Source organism: Mesitornis unicolor, unplaced genomic scaffold, assembly GCF_000695765.1.
Source record: "Mesitornis unicolor isolate BGI_N332 unplaced genomic scaffold, ASM69576v1 scaffold49937, whole genome shotgun sequence".
Lineage (NCBI taxonomy): Eukaryota > Metazoa > Chordata > Aves > Mesitornithiformes > Mesitornithidae > Mesitornis > Mesitornis unicolor.
This window is the reverse complement of record NW_010195476.1, coordinates 11,910-28,813: the sequence shown is the minus strand read 5'-3', so window position 1 is coordinate 28,813 and position 16,904 is coordinate 11,910. Positions and strand designations below refer to the sequence as shown.

The following is a 16,904-nucleotide window of genomic DNA, read 5'->3' as shown; positions in this document are numbered from 1 at the left end:
CCAACAGAAGATGAGGTGAAGATGAAAGAGGAAGAAAAGGAAGGCAGGAAGGTGGGTTGGTTGCTCAGGCACAAAACAGAAAGGAAAACATGTTATTCATATTGCCTTCTTTCTCTCCCACTCTTGCAATGCAATTTAAATCTGAAAAGGGGCAGCAGTACATCCCTGCGCTCTCCGAGCTGCTCTGTGTCATCCACTTTCCTGCATGCTGTATTTAGCAATGAAAATAAATATTGTTTCTCTTAGTCAACGGGGTCTGTGGAGAAGGACTGGGTCTGTGCTGGCTCGTACATCATCCAACCTACCTGGTTGAGACAACAGAATATTGTTAGCAGTGTATTACTCAGGAGGGACCTGATCTGAACTACAGTTTCCAAGGAATTTTACACTACAGGCAGGGTTCTGGGCAAGGCTCATCTGTTTGCCCTGTACCCCTATAGTGCTTAGCACAAAGGTCTGCGAGAAGGGCTTTAAAAGAGAGCTGTAACACAAATAACCAACTACATTTGCACGGCAGGGTATCAATCCCACTCACTTTCTCACACAAACTGTGGCACTCCTGAATCACCTGGGAGAAACAGATTCCCGAGTTTGTCTTAACTCCATGGATTCCTGAGTTTGCTGCAGCTCCACGTCAGTCTTCCATTCTCACGCAATGGGGAAGGAAAGGCACTCACCTCCTTCCTTGCTGACTCCCAAGCACCCCTTCAGCTCCTGAAGCGAGATTGACTTGTCCTTGTTGAGGTCGCAGTAGTCAGTGAAACGGCGGGCACATTTCTTGGGCTTGGCTTTCTTCTTCACGTAACGCTTGAAAGGCTTCAGCTCCCGCTTGTTGATGTCGTTGCTGCTGTTGTTGTCCAGCTGGCTGAAGTACCAGTGGACCACTCGCTCCTCCAACGTGTGGCTGGGGTCTGGCTCAGAAAACCTGGAACAGAGGAAGCAAAGCCCCCCCCACAAGTGGGTGCTGAGGAGCCAGAGCTGCTCACCGAGTCAGACATGCACTATGCCATGTTTAAGCCAGGCAAAGTACACAGGTCTTACAACCTCCACCTTTTAGCTGGGCTCTTTTGAGAGAGATGAACTTTTGCTAAAAACGTCCTTTAGCATTAACAAGTGGTGCCAATAGATTCCTGGAGGTTGATACCCTCAGTAGCTCTGGTTATCCTCACACCAGTTGCTGAAACCCTGCCTAATCCCAGAAGGACTGAATCCCCTTGAGAGGCCAAGGGGTCTCCATGGTCCTTTTGACCCTTGGGCTCCCATTCAAGTTACCAGAGGAGCCATGAGCTCTCACGATAGTTTGTGATAGCAACATCTAGACTTCAGAAAGGGAATAAATTCATTTAATGCAAGACCCATTCAATGTTTGAAAATGTCCTTGGCAAGATGCAGCATTCTTGCTGTATCTATTTATAGGGTCTGAACTCCTGTGCTGTATTTTCAGCATATTTAATGCTTTTCACATGGGTGATTTACACACAAGAATTCCACAGCAGACAAGCACCACAAATCCATTAAAAGCAATACTACGGAACTGGCAGCTTCAGTTTGCTTCATTTCTTACTCATCGTGATATTACAAGTTTGACGTTATTTGGCTCACGTTTTCTTTCTGTGGACAACAGCAAACGACACCAGAGAAAAGGAGGAGGAGGAGAAGCAACAACTGAAGATGGAGGAATAGAAGACGCTGCCGTTCAATGTCAAGCCGTCAATGAATGGCACTGTCACACGATTTAACCGCTGCCTGGTGCTCCGCAGCACCAGAGGGAAAGGGCTTATTCCTCAGTGATACCGAGAACCAGGGAAGAAACCCTTCCTGAAGAACAATTCTTTAAAAACGGCACAAAGCTAGTCTGTCTTTTCTCCATGTGACGAGTGTGCCAACAGAGAAAGCTGAAATGAGGCTGAGACTTGAGCCTTTTTCCTCCCAGTAATAAAGCATTTCAGTGCTTGGAAATCAGAGGATAGGTACTCAGACCTGCTACACTGGCACTGCTTGCTCTGACTTATTCCAGGAGACATTTCCAGCTGCTGCTTAAATCCCTTCCCCAGCACAGAGAGAGGGACAGTTGCATGCTGCAGGCAGCCAGATTCTGGTGTGAGTTTGGGGCACTCGAGCTGATGGGGAAATATGAACCCTGGTACCTTATAAAATGCACTTTAAGGCTGTCACCGACCCTGCTTCAGAAACTGGTAGGATATATATTTAAATGAGCACTCCAAATTTCTTTGTTGGGATCTAGAAGGGAGAAAATTCTCTTGACCTTCCAGTATGACCAGTTTTGCCTCTAAAATGCACCTACAGAGTCTGACAAATAAAAAACCTTGCCCTGCTGCATGGTAATTTAAATCACTAGTGAATGGGAGTCTACAACATGCAGAAAGCAAGCACTGGAGCTAAGGTGGAGAACAGTGATCCCCGTTAACCTTCTCCAATAGCTTTTACAAATGAGGATACAGTTTAGAAGGGCAGCTCCTACCCAGAAACATCCAGATCCTTGCAACAGGTAAACATACACAGTAGGGAGAGGCAAATAAACTGCACAACATTTTTTCCCAAGGAACTATCTTCTTCATCATTTAATTCTTAGCTGAGCAGCAGCCTGGCGTTCAGTCACAGCATCTGGTCAATGTACAGTGGGATAAACACTGCAGGGGAGGAAGAAAAGGTTGGGAGTAAGTCTGGCTTAGTTTTGGGAGCCAAAACACATGGCGAGCCCCTGGAGCCACCTATGGACAAGCAGAAATGGCAAAAACCTCCCCAGGAAGCTAAGGGAGTGCCTGGATTTTTCAGAGCCTTGAACCTGTATGTGAAGACCAGGATGACAGGAGAGAATAAAAACACATCCTGTGGCTTGTTTTGATGACATTTATGAACACAGCCATTGGCCTCCCTCCCTTTGGGAAGTGAGCTGGCTGTCATTTGAAGACTAGCGTGTTTCCAACAGCTTCGGGGAAATTCTGCATTGCAAGGGACAATATTCTGCTTTATTACTCTGAGACAGAGGAATAAAACCTGAGCTTTTGCATGTGAGATTGCCCTTGTACACACCTCGGCCTGCTCTTTCTTTCCTGAAGGCCTACAGCTGGAGACACAGAAATGGAGAAAATAGCAGAGCATCTTGGAACCAACAGCAGAAAGACAACAGGCAGGACTGCAATCTTCTCTCTGCCTGCTGAAGAGACACTCAGAAGCAGGACTTAAAAGTCCCTCTTTTTCAGAGGCACACCAAAAAGGAGCTCTTACGAGTTACCACGAGAGGCAATATAGCTCTCTTTAGCACTTCAATAAAGAAAATAAGAGAAATCCACAGGCTAATACGAACACGTTGACTCAGGAGGTGATGATACGTCAATCTTTGCCATTACAAACACGCTAAGAGCTCATGCTGAAAACTGCAGCACGTTAATGGAGCAAAAGGGAATTAGTTTAACTGCTGTGATCGTAGGAGGAATGAGGATATGGCCATTTCTGCCTTTTTACCACCTCCTGTTGGCTGGCTTAGCAGGACTGCAGTTCCTGAGTTGGTTGTCTGCCCTTTCTGCTGATGGTCCAGAACCCCAGCACAGGAAGGATCCACATCATCTCGGTGCAGCCATATCCTCCTGGCTCATGAAACTTCATGGTACACTAAAGAAGGCTGAGGTTACAGCACTGTATCTGACTCTCTTGACTCTGATGGCTGCCTATGCAAGACACTTATGCACTGTCCAGAAAACATGAAGTGATGCAACTTCACAGCATGGCTACTCGCCTTGCTTTGATGGCGTGCCGTGACAACAACCATACCTGCAAGGTCAGCCGAAATAAAACTGGGGACTCAACTGCCCTGCAAGAACACACTTTGCAGGACCATTCCATGGGAATTTCCCTCTATTGGCTCACCATTTTTGTTACAAGAGAGGTAAATCAACCCTCAGATGCAAACTTTGTTTGTCAGGCTGCCTCTCTACTCATTCAGACCATAAAGGAATCAGAAAAACCAAGAGAGAACAATGCTGCTCTGTACCCTCTCAACTCCCAGCAAAACAACATCTCTTGCTCTAACACAAGTCACACAAAAATCCACTGAATTCCAGTCTCTCACTCCACTGCTGTAGCAGCTTTGTAAGACCTAGTAAAGAGACATTACCAAAATGCAGAAAGCCTTCTCAGTCTTCTCGTGTTGACTCCATTACAGCTCTACTTACTTTTCTTCCTAATTGTTCTGCTTTAGCGTTCTATGGGAAAACCATCAGCCCTAAAGAATGAGGGCTGGGGAAGCAAACAGCTCTGTGCAAGATGATTTTTCCAAATCCAACCTGCTATTGCTGGATCGGTTCCATACACGAGCCAGCAAGTTTAGCTCCATTATGCCCACCTGCAGTCAAATGGTGCAGAGAAGCGTGGTCTGTCATTAACAGCCCAGGACAGGGAACACGCTGCCTCAGCTTTCTTACTAATTTGTTGGCATCAAGAATATACTCTTCTCTAAGCAGGCTTTTGCTCCTCCTCCTGTGTAATGTCCTCTGCACAGGAGAAGAATACTTATTTCTTAGGTGGCTTATGCTTGGAGATGTGTGGGTTAAGGTACTGTTACTTTTAACCATACTGGTTTCCAGTTGACAGACACTTCCACAGAGCACCTTCATATCATCTGCTGTAACTGGGGTGCAGGCAGAAAGGCTACAAAGAAACATGGGCATGCACTGAATTCTGGAGCTGAGAGAGAAGACTATGCCCAAACATCAGTCAGCTGAATATGCACTTTGCATGCAGTCTGTAATGCTTTCCAGCCCTTGAGGCCCCTTGCAAGAAAGGAGGAGCTAACTCAGTAGGAAGAAGGGGAGGTGTGTAGGTAAAGTATACAAAAGCAGCAAGTGTCAGACATTACACACATACAGAACCACGTACAGCCTGCAGTCAGGTTATCCTCCGTAGGACTGTGCTGTCAAAGTGCCATACGCCCCACTAGATTTTACTGAGCAAACTGAAGTCCGTTCCTACCAAAGCTGATCCTTGAGTCTCTGAACGCTTGCAGCTCCACTGCATCCCACTGCACGGACCCACAGTACTGTTGTAGTGACAGAAAACCCCAGTATAAACCACCACGTGGAGAGAAAGCAAGGCTGTAATCTCTGAAGTACCTAGCAGACGATCACCTGTCTGAAGACCTTTAGAAAACCTATTATTTTGTAATACAAAATTTATGTAGCAACAATAGCAGCTGAGGCAGGAGAGAGAAAGGGGAATAAGAGCAGCCTAACATCACCTAACTCTGCACTGCAGAGACCATAAACCAGCTATTCAAGGATGAAAAGACACTGATGGACAAGAAGCTGCTAGCATAGGTAAGAGTAGGGAAAAAAACCTGTCCAGCTTGCACTCCTAACACACAAGGTATGTCTGTGGTCAGGATATCTACAGAACTCATAACTTAAAGTTTCTATCACTTGGAAATATTTTGCAAGGATGTATGGGTCTCTTTAGTTTGCAGAAGAGGAGACTGAGGGGAGACCTCATTCATGTTTATAAATATTTAAAGGGTGAGTGTCACGAGGATGGAGCCAGGCTCTTCTCGGTGACAAACAATGATAGGACAAGGGGTAACGGACACAAACTGGAACACAGGAGGTTCCACTTCAATTGGAGAAGAAACTTCTTCTCAGTGAGGGTGACAGAGCCCTGGCCCAGGCTGCCCAGAGAGGTTGTGGAGTCTCCTTCTCTGCAGACATTCAAAACCCGCCTGGACGCCTTCCTGTGTAACCTCATCTGGGTGTTCCTGCTCCGGCAGGGGGATTGGACTGGATGAGCTTTGGAGGTCCCTTCCAATCCCTAACGGTCTGGGATTCTGTGAAACCTTGCTTGGTGCTGTTACTGAACGAAGCACAAATGAGAGTGAACCCACAGAAGTGACAGGACTGACCCATCAAGGCAGTGGTGATGTCCACCAAGATGCCTGCAGGGAGTGGTGGAAAGCGGCAAGAGCTTAACAAGCCGAGGTAAACTGCAGAATTGTTCTTGCTCTGCTTCTGCTGCTCAGTCTCCTTTTGTTGCTGGCTGTTCTGAAGTTAAAAGCTGTAACGGTGGAACACGGCTCGGATCAAAGAGGATTACTCTAATGGAATTGCAAAAGGATCATGTATTTGTTTTATTATTCTCCCTTTCCTGTAGAAAAAGAATCAAGGAGCCAACAAAAAGTAAGCTGTGTTCAGATTAAACAAAAAGGTGCTACACTGTCCAAATTCACTACGGCGAATGCATAATTCCTCTACAGTTGAAACTCAAGTTATCTTCCTATTACAGGCCCAGTTTCTTCTTCTCCTCTGGCTCAGCTGTGTATGAAACATTACTGTGAACACAACTCTTCTGAAGACTGTGGGATAAATGCTTTAGGAGGTTTAAAAATCCTTCACCCTTCACTCCTCACTGGCTGTTCCAAGACCCTCCTCTTACATGAATGCTGCTGGATCTTTAATTAGGCTAGAATTTCCATAGGAGCACAAAGAGGAGTTGGTATCCAACTTCAATTGAAATGCAACAGGAGTTGGGCATTAACTTCCTCACGCTGTTTGAAAGCGTCAATCTTTATTAAAACATGGCTTGGCTCCAGAACACCCCAGAGATGTGCTGAGCTGTGCTTGCCTGCTTCAAACTGCTCAACTACAGCACGAAAGGGAACCTTGGGGACAATACTCTGAAGTACTTTAGGGCTATTACATGGGGAATAATCAGCAGCTTAACATGAAGGGCCATGGCTGCTGTGTTACATGGTGAGGGGGGCTGTTGTAAGCAGCCCTTTTAACCCAAAGTTCCACAGGGCATTAATATTTTTGGTGATACTGTAGCAAGCCATACTGCACTCATTTTGGCCACTCAAATTCATCTCTGAATGGGCTGGGACCAAAGAGAGTTTCTCAGACCAGGAAAACTCAGGACAGGATCCCCTTTTGGTTTATTTCAGTTGAGGCTCTCTGTGATATGAATATGTCTGAATTAGAAAAGAGACTAAAACATACTAAAGCAAAGTCTAAATTTTAAAACATGCTGCTCCTATTATACAGGATTTGTACAGGAACAATTTAAACTGTGTCTTTTCAAAAAGGATACCAAACACTGGTTAATAAACCAATTTCCTACAAGCACTCCCTTAATTACTTTGAAAACATACAGTAACAAGATGTGCCTTTGAGTTACTACATAAACTTGAAATTAAGACTGAATTTTACCAGAGATTTTCTGTTTCGAAAGTCTAAATGAAGCCTGCTTGGCTCTTTTGCTGTAATATAAACAAGGGCCACGAGGAAGGGAAGTTCTCGTCTCATTTACATTATTGTAAAGCAAGAGTAACTCAATTAAAGTCAATAGCTTTGAACTTGCTTAAACGAGACAAGACCTATAAGGGATTACGAGGTTGTTTTAAGCATGCCCAATAAAAAAAAAGGTCTTATCAGGTTTTACTTACATGGCCTGCAGCAATCCAAGTTGCATAGCCTCACTCTGCTGCTACCAGGTTGGTTCTGTGTGTGCCAAGTGTAAAGCGTGCAATTTAGCACAGCAATAAGTACTATGTTAAATGCAGATCTCTATCATTTCTCCCCATGCTCCTCCCTTCTAAACTAAAATCTAATACAGGCATTAATTGCAAGGCCAAAGATAGCTTGGCAGCATCAATAGGTGGAGTCTTGAAGATTAAGACACTCAGCAACTGCAAGAAGTTTCCACTCCACATACCCAGATTCAGACTAAAGGCCGCAGGGTCATCTAATCTGATTTCCTGTGTATCGTACTCGCAGAACGTGAATCAAATTACTCTTAGGACCATAACTGGGCTTTGACTGAAGCAAGTCTTTCTGAAAGGCATCGGGCCTAAGATGAAAGCCGTAGAGAGAGTGAATCTGTCACCTCCCTCATGACTGCATTCTCCCTTAGAATTGCCCTCGCTTTAAAGGAATTGTGATCACGCCTGTTTATATTCAACTAATCATGTTCTTCCCTGCTAGACTACAGAGCCTGCAGAGCTTTTGACCCTGTGGAGATACTTAGATTATACAAAATCATCTTTCAACCTTCCCCCCCTCCCCTCTTTTAATACCTTAAGGAAGGCTGAGCTCCTCAAGACTCACTGTTAGGCTTCTCTGCATTTGGTCCTATATTTTCATGTTGCTCCTAAGGATGCACATTGTATGCCAGTGTCATCTCTCTGCTGCCACAGAGAAACAGGAATACTCCACAGCTTTCCTAAAACTCCTACTTGCTGCTTCCCTGATAGATGGAAACACACAGGACAATACATGGGGCCAACTGACAAGGGGATATAGCTTGCTGTTTCTCTGGCCTGCCCCTTGCAACAGCCATAAGCTTTGCTGGCGATACATTAAAAATTTACCTTGGATGGATTTGTTCAAACTCTAAAAAAGGCCCAGGAGGATGAAATGCTGAACACTGCAAAGGAACAGAAAGGAGGAGGCTGCAGGGGGAACCAGTGCACGTTTCAATACAGAACCTGTGCTGCCGTCGTTAGAGCAAAGAGGGAGAAGAGCCTGCAATAAGTGAAGCTTGCCTCACAAGAAAGAAAACTGATGTGACTGACATCAATAGAAATCAGACAGCCAGATCTCTAGCTTTTTTTTTCTCAACATGACCTTCTCAGCAAACCTGGTTCAGGGAGATACAGGAAAACCACTGTCATAAATCCAGTATTTTGCTGGTTGTTAAGGTTGGAAATTAATTACCCCTATAATTTACCCCATAGGTAAAAAAATCTCCTTTGTCTTGGTAAAGAGCTTTCCTTTCCAGTGCCAAAGTGAAGTTAGGTCACCCAGACAATTTCAGGTATTCCTGAAGAGAGGACTCAGGACATTTCTACCCTTGGGAAACCTGGAAAGCAGGACTCGCTGCAGAGACAGCTTCCCAACCAAACTCACATGAAATGAAAGCTGTACTGATTCAGTTTTCATTTATAGTACCTAAAATCCCTTGAAATGCTTTTCTTTGCAAAACAAATGGCCCCATCATGGCATGGTGGGATGGAAAAGCTCCATACGTGTTCTTTAAGGTATAAGCTTAGCTTTGCTGATGCCCATGGAAGGTGACACCAGAGCAGTTTCCTGCATTTAGTCGTGGCTGTGGAGGGCAGAGTATTTGGGAGGTAGCAGCCTTTCACCTTACAAAGGACAGCCTGCTAAAAGATTTCTTTTTCCCTTTGCAACTGGGCTGCCAACACCAGAGCTGAAAATAAATCAACGTGATGACTGCGTGAAGAGCTGGGCAGGGAAAAATTCTACCAGAAAGGCCTCTATTGAAAGCTGAGAAACATACAAAGCTTGGGGAACATGAGGAAGCAAGCATGCTGGTTTATAGAACTGCAGTGGGGACATACATCTCTGGTCCCTACAACATTGGTTTATATTAAGCTTTATTTAAAGAGTGATGATTACACCGGCTGGGTTTCAGTCCCAGTGCCAAAGATGCCAAATAAATATCAAATACTCTCCAGGGCTTCCTGCCACCCCTGCCCACTGCATTTGAACCATGCAAATTAGACAGAATTGAGATTGGAATGCTTCTGGCTGGGAGAGAACGACTTATTTCCCATCCTTGGGGCATTTTTCATCCTGTTTATAAGAATACAGACATGCTAGGCTTATACTGCTAATTTGATGGGTTATAGAATATTTGGCATGCAGGCACTCAGCCCCTGGCCTGATTTGTAAGGTCCAAATGTGAAGTTAAAACCATATGGGTTCACAAGCAATCCATACCGAAACCAAGAGGCACAGAGGTGCCACCCAGGAAGATTTTTGTCTTGAGTAGCTAAAGACAGCACTGCTTCCTTCTACATTTTGAAAGAGGAAAGCAAGGGATCAACATCACTCTCAACACATTGGAGCAAAACCCATGGAAGTGACACATGCACAGAGGCACCTCTTTCATCTCTACACCCCTACGAACACGAGCGCAGTATTCGTTGTGGCATCAGCACTGACTCTGTTTGCAGCGAGGGGAATGCAGAACCACAGCAGCTTTGCCTGGCTGGGGCTGCACAGCAACTTCTGTTACATCCATCGCAGTCCGGTCTCATGGCCTGTCCGGCTGCAGCACTGCAGCTGCTGCACTAAGGGGATTTGCTGCTATCAAGCAGAAGGGGGAGACAAGACCTCAGCTTTTCTCCAGTTCCCCAGAAACTCAAGACTTCTGCCCACCTCTTCTAACAGGCTTGACCTGCTGCTCCTTCCAAGGGGGATGAACAGGCAGCTGGGCAGAGGGGAGGGCCATGAAAAACAGCTCCTGTCCCCATCAGCAGGCTGGCTCCGGTCCCACAGCAAAACCATGGCACTGGTGCTGCCAAGAATTCAGTTTGCATTCTTCACTCCCCGTGGTAGCCACTAGGCCACACGGCCTTCTTCCACCCATTTGCATTTTATTAGGGCTTCTCATGCACCAAGGGACAAAAGAACAAGCCACTTCCTCCCACTGAGCTCTCATTTCACACTTCAAATGGGCTATGCTAACCTTTATGGTGGAGCAGCTGCCAGGGAGGAGGGGCAGGAGGCGGCAGGCAGGGCTAGGATGAGGCAGATGCAGCCTCAGCCCCTCTCACAGCAACCCAGAGGAACTCGAATCGGCACAGAGCAACACCTTTCCCTCCCACCCCCACCTCAGGGGCACCCAGAGCTCTGCAGTCACCTTGGCGGTGTTGAGCCCAAGTGCTTTCTGGACTCACCTCCCACCCCCAGTAGGTGCTGCTGAGTTGATGGCCTGTACCATGTCCGTAGTCAGAGCATCAAGTAAGCTGGTAATAAATTCAACTTTCTTCCCTTCTGGGCAGCCTGTAGAAAGAAGAGAAGAGGTTTAGCGCAAAAACACACAGGATCCTACCCCAGTTCAGCAAGGATCAGCCAGAACCTTCTTTTTCTGTAACAGCAGCCATTATCACTTCCTTTGGAAAGGCAGAGGAACCCCTCAGTGGGCTTCTCTGTGTGGCAATTTGTCCTGCAGCTCTTGTCCAGACACACACAGGGTCACCAACAATATCTGGCAGGAAGACCGTGTGGTTAGCTTTATGGCCTCTCCCAGTTCCCTACCAGCATAACCACAGGGATGTGCTGGAAGCGCCTGGCAGACGGGAGTTCCCATGGTGACACTTGCAGAGAAGTTTACAAAACAACTCATTACCTCCTGGGTCATCTTCCTCTGAAAGCATGGCAGTTCTGAGGTCCCAACTGACAGCTTAAAGCTTCCCAAAGCACAGGCCAAGGCGAGCGCCGCTGCTGGCACTGTCCTCGTCGGGCACACAGCAGCTACCACAGTAACTCAGTTCTTTGCATGCTCATGGGAAATATGTCAGACTGAGTCAACACGTGGCAATCGCCTCCAGTCACTGCTGGCTCGGGCAGGACAGAGCAGGCTGAAGACAAGCTTGGTAACCATTTCCATTACTTAGTCCTCAGGCTGTCCAGTTCCCCACCATCATAACCACAAGCTGACAGAGCCTTCTATCCTTAACAGCCTGTTAAGACACAGTTGAGACAAAAATCTCCAGCTCCTCACCTTTTGAGGCAATCTATGCCACTTCCTTGCTTCTTAACGGAGCAAAAGCATACTTCATTTACTACCACATTAATACTCTAATAGCCCATCATGGAACAAATATATTTAACTTCATCCCATCCTACAGTCTTCTCCAACATGAGAGAAGAGTCACCACCACCTCCCTCACCTCTTCTCTTTCCCAGAACCACCATTCACTACTATTTAGGCATCCGATTAGGGCAGCAGACATCAGAAAACAGCATCCCCCTAGCAACACGCAGCCATATCAGCACTTTCTGCTTTCCCTGGACAAGCAGAGAAGCATGTGCACCCCAAATAGAGCACCAGAAACTTACTGTAATCCCCTGACAGCTGAAAGCAGCTTGCAAATTGATGTGACAAAACTGCCCCCTTTGCAGTATCCCGGGCTCTGTTCTCTGCACCAGCTACCCAACAGTCTCTCGCCTGTCTCCGGATTACGTGCATTATACACACGCACACCCCTCAGCACTCGCTTGGCACATGGTCCAGAAAATGTCAGCATTGTAATGAGTAAGCTGCTACGGCAGCCAGCGTAGACCACTCACTTAAAGGAGCTTTTTGTTGCAGTAACGAGAAGGTTGAAAACCCATTTGCTAGAAGTCATCTCCCTGGGGCCTCGGCATCTCACCGTCTGCAGAAGTTAGCAGCTTGCCATTTGCTGTGTGCGAGCAACAGTCTCCTTCCTTCTTCTTTTCTTCTGGCCGCGGCCATGAGACAGTTTGTGAGGAGGGAACGTGTAGGTGTGCAAGGATTTGGACTCGTGTCTCCTCCACATCGGCCTCTGCAGGGTCTCCTCACACAAGCCAAGGAGCAGCCTGAGAGCCTGCAGTGCTGAGAGTCTGAAGAATGGGCAAACCTCTAGAAGAGGAATGAGGTAAGAGGTCCCCCTTACAGACCTGAGTGCAAGTGGAGCCGTGGTCAAAAGATCATGCAGCACAGCATCTCTCAGGCAGACAAACCAGGACCAGATCCTCCATCTCCTAGTCTCTCCATTGACAAGGGCATTTTCAGTGACAGGAACCATCATGCCAGCCAATGCAGCCAAGCATGGAGCTAAAAGTTTACTCAAGCACAGAAAAGTGGCTTGAGCCGAGAGGGAAACTCTCCTGGAGTCTGATGCTGGAACCAGACCACAAAGCTACAGAGCACCATGTGCCCTCTTCTGCATCAAGCAGTTCCTGCTGCAGCTACGGTGCAGAAGGGAAGGGAGAAGGGAGACAAAACCATTCTCTCTTCCTGAGAGATCCGAAAGAAAGTCTCAAAGAAACAGCCCAGATTGCAAAGGGTTTTCACAGAGGAGTCCTGGAGAGCCAGGGGAAAGTGCACGGAGAGGCAGTAAAGCAAGGGGAGAAGGGAATGGGGAAGAAAGGAAGTAAGGTTATTCTATTTTGCCGTGATTTCCTAAGGAAATAAGCCTTATTGCAATCATTTAGATGGTTTCCCTCCCCCCCAAATTGGCCAAATTCATTCAAATGTGAGAGGGAGGCAGATAGGAAATTTCTACATGACTTGTGAAAATCAGGAGCTGCATACAAGTGAGCCCTGCTGAGAGCAAAGTCACTAAGCAGAAAGCTACCGGGCCCAAGGCCAGGACCCAGCAGAAGAAGAATTAGGATACACAGAAGGCAAATCTGGAACAAATCTCATTTCCTTTGCTAACCTGCTCTGGGACAACTCACTTTATGCTCGCCCTAGAAAGGGCTGGGAGAAAATGAAGTTGATCCGGAGCTACCAGGTTTTTCTGCAGAGTTCTTGGTGTCTATCACTCCCTCATGGTGGAGAGAAAGGGAAAACCAGAGCACAGGCTGCTAGGCTGCTCATTTTTAAGAGCTGCACAGACACCTATGCCCAGCACGTCTTCCTAACAGATACACGGTAGGCAAACAGTAAATTATGGCTTGTTGCTCTGTTAAGAGGGAAAAGAAGGATATAAAACAAGCAGCAATGAAGAGATAAAGTGGGTCCTAATGATAAAGGATGAAGTCCAGCTAACTAAGGAGTCAGCATTAGTTAAGGGGCCTCAGTGCACCAGGAACACTGCCCTGCCTGGTCCGTGCAGTGTCAGGGAGGCAGTTGGTCCATGGACCATTGCCAGCTGTGTCCTCTTCCCTTGCTCAGGGGGCACCAAGCTGCTGAAAAGCCCTACTAAATGGAAAGGACCCTGTTCTGGCCAGGCTTTGAAGCAAAACTTTCAATGCTGAGACTATTCATTCCCCAAAGGACCTCCAGGCATCCAGGTCTCTTTCCTGAAAATTCTGATCCCGGACATGTTTTCAAAGAAGGGCAGACAGGCAATAAAACAGCCCCCAAGACACTCCCAGCCTTTTCCAGTTCACTGCTGAAACTGGAGGTGATCCAAAATAACACAGAATAAAACCCACGGTAACACATGCACAGTGAGGGAAAGCCCTCATCTCAACAATATTCTTGGCCTCTTGAGTCCCAGGGTGAGACAAGGGGAGAAAGCAGAGACGGGATCTTGTTCCTCTCTGACCTGGGAGTTCTCTGTCCTTGAATGGATCATCAATCTCTGTGCTCTTCGATCTGGCATCACTCTCACACACTGGGGTCTCATAGCTGAAAAAGGAGAACAGCAGATGCTAAGCTATGTGATACAGCTTTAGTGTCATCAGATGGTTGCTAAAGGGTTGTGGCTTATCTGCTTTCTGCAGGGAAAACAAATAAATGTGCAGAGGAAATATTATTCTCAAGCATTTTTTCTGCTTATGGACAGTCAGCAACAGAAGTGGAGAGAGAAGGAAAAGCATACTCTGAAGTCCAGTACAAAGAGCACAGGGCTCTCTTCCAATTCCTGTGGGCAAAGGCTGAGCTCTTCCTCAAAGCTGTCCACGCTCTGCAGAATCACTGTGTCTAGCAGAGTTTAGGTCCCAACTCCTACTGGCACGTTTTCAGAACTTGCCAGACCCACAATTTGCTTCCAAACCCCAAATGAGAACAGATTCCCCAGATACAAGGTGACAAAGAAAAATCTGTCATTGGCTTAAAAAAAAAATCTACCAATCCACATCCAAGCAGCCTTCTACATCTGTACTGGATCCAAGCGGCTGCAGCATGGAAGTATAAAGCAGAGGATAACGCAGCAAAACCTCTTCTCTTTTCACTGCTCATGTGTCCTCTTGAGCAAAGCCCTGTTCCTGCTACCACCCAAAAGCTGCAAGCCAGAGAAAAAAAGGCTGCTTTGCATGAATACTTAACACAGAAGAAAGTAAGGGCAGCAGTTTGTCTGCGTGAGCTCCTGCAGGGAGGGAGCTGTATAGCAGCATTCAATGGGAAACATCACATATGGCAGTGCTAAGGAAGGCAGCTCAGAGCTGACTGCTCTAGAAGTAGAAAACTATCTGATACAGCAAGTGTTTCTTTAAATCTCAGCCCACCAGGCCTACAGCTCTTACCGAGTAGAAGTACCGGGCAGGGGGCGTCCCGTGTCCACCAGGACACACCAGCAGTACCCAGTCGACTGGTGGCATTGCACCGGTTTGTAGAGCCCTCCAGGAGCACACTCGGGGATGACGATGCCCTCGCGGGGGTTCTGCCTGGCCTCCTCCAGGGCGCTTTGCCTCTCCTGGTCGCAGGAGTGAACTTTCTCTGGAAAATGGGAGGGAGGAAACAAAGTCAAATCGAGATCACCTTCCTCAGCTCAACCACTGCAAGATCATGGATTACAGACAATGACTGCCAAGTGCCCAGCAAGCCAGGAAAACTGTTCACGTTTAGCTGTGTTTCGGAACAGAGATACCAGATAACAATAATTCACTATTACTGCAGCCGTGAGGTAAGCATTTCCCAGGTTACAGTTCAGCATACTAAGAGATCCTAAATTGTGACTTGTATTTTCCAGTTAGATGAAGGAGGTGGACACCCTACTCTGTCTGGACTGCAACACATCCTTCCCTCTCCACAGCATCTCTCCAGCACAATTCCAAGAGAAGCAGGTGGTTGTCTTTTAACACCACCTAATCCAGCACAGAGAGCATCTGCACACACCTCGGCAGGGTGTGGGACAGCCCGTTCTACCCACGCTGCCAACACTTCTCCAGCACACTCCACCATTGCCCTCACCTGGAAAAGAGGGCATCCTACATTGCTTCTTACCAAGGGGTAAGTAAGACCCTGTTCCTTAATAGCTTATTGCACAGCAAGTGTTATTTCCAAAGACAGCGTCAACCAGAGAGCAGAGTACACGGATGGCACACACCAGAGGACAGAAAGAAGCCCAGAAGTGGATTCTGCAGCCAGCCTGGCACCTTCAGCCCTAACGCTGCGTCTTCAACCGCTGCATGGAGCGGAGTGACAGATGCATGGAGAGCTGCCCGGCTGCTGCCTCTTCTATTGACCAGCCACTAAAGGGGGACGTAGGTGCACAGAGTACCTGTGAGATGTTAAGACTGATTCAGTTCAACAGCCAAGAAGTTCTCAGTTACAAGTGTCTAAACATTCTGGGTCTTTGAGGAGCAGGACAATTATTTCAACTTTCAAAACCACTGAAGGTATCACAGAGAGAATAAAAGCGTTCATATAGGACAGAAAGCAGTCAAGACAGCTGATCATAGGATTTAAAGCATGACTAAGTCTAGGATAAAAAAAGACAGCAATAGAGCTCCTAACTTTCATCCTTAGAGTGACAAAAACCAGAAGCAGGAACAGTTGCTCTCTCCTTCCCCAGCTTTCCTCTCCCCCTCAGTTTACTCTGCTTTTTCTTTTCTTTTTCTGAATAAGCCACAACATCTGAAATCCCTTGCCACAGCCAAGAATCTCCTCCATCTCTCAATACATAAAACGCTTCAACGCTGACAGGCAGTAACAGCAGAGGTTCACCCCAAGCCTGCAGATGTTTGTGCAGTCAGCCAGCAGACGTGGCACGACCTCAGCATCCTGCCCTCAGGACAGGCTCAGCACACAGCTACCACACACTCACTGTTTCCATGCATCTTGCCTGCCTGTCTGTGCCCCATCAGTTACGTCTTGTATTTTGGTGACAAATTCTGGTGAAGAGTAATTCTTGTTCCGTATTTGGGGAACAGAAAGGGTGCTGATTCACAGCTGGAATTCCTCAGCTTGGGAGCAGCAGGTACAACACAAAAAAGTCCAGCGGGTCTGCACAGTGTCACCAGAGTACGGCATGTTTTTGGTTCAGGAAGCACTGTTACTGGTTTCTAATTGAATTGTAGCAACTACAGAGTCTCAGAGACGCAGAATGGTCTCCCTCTCCTCAGCATTTCAGATCACTGTCGAAGCTGGGAACGTGAAGGGCACCTGAACTTTGCCACACACAAATCCACACAACCAAAAAGCAGAATAAAATCTTTTAAGTGCCGGCAAGTCTG

General features: G+C 46.9%; 1 protein-coding gene across 1 annotated transcript; it reads right to left on the bottom strand.

The window, feature by feature from the left end:
* Positions 1-677: 677 nt before the first annotated feature.
* Positions 678-15,165, bottom strand: SMOC1 (SPARC related modular calcium binding 1; the record flags this gene model as incomplete). Its single annotated transcript, XM_010188113.1, has 4 exons — positions 678-925; positions 10,709-10,814; positions 14,054-14,136; positions 14,973-15,165. Coding segments are annotated over 4 exons (630 nt in total), but the record flags the coding sequence as incomplete, so codon positions are not given.
* Between the last annotated feature and the right edge of the window lie 1,739 nt (positions 15,166-16,904).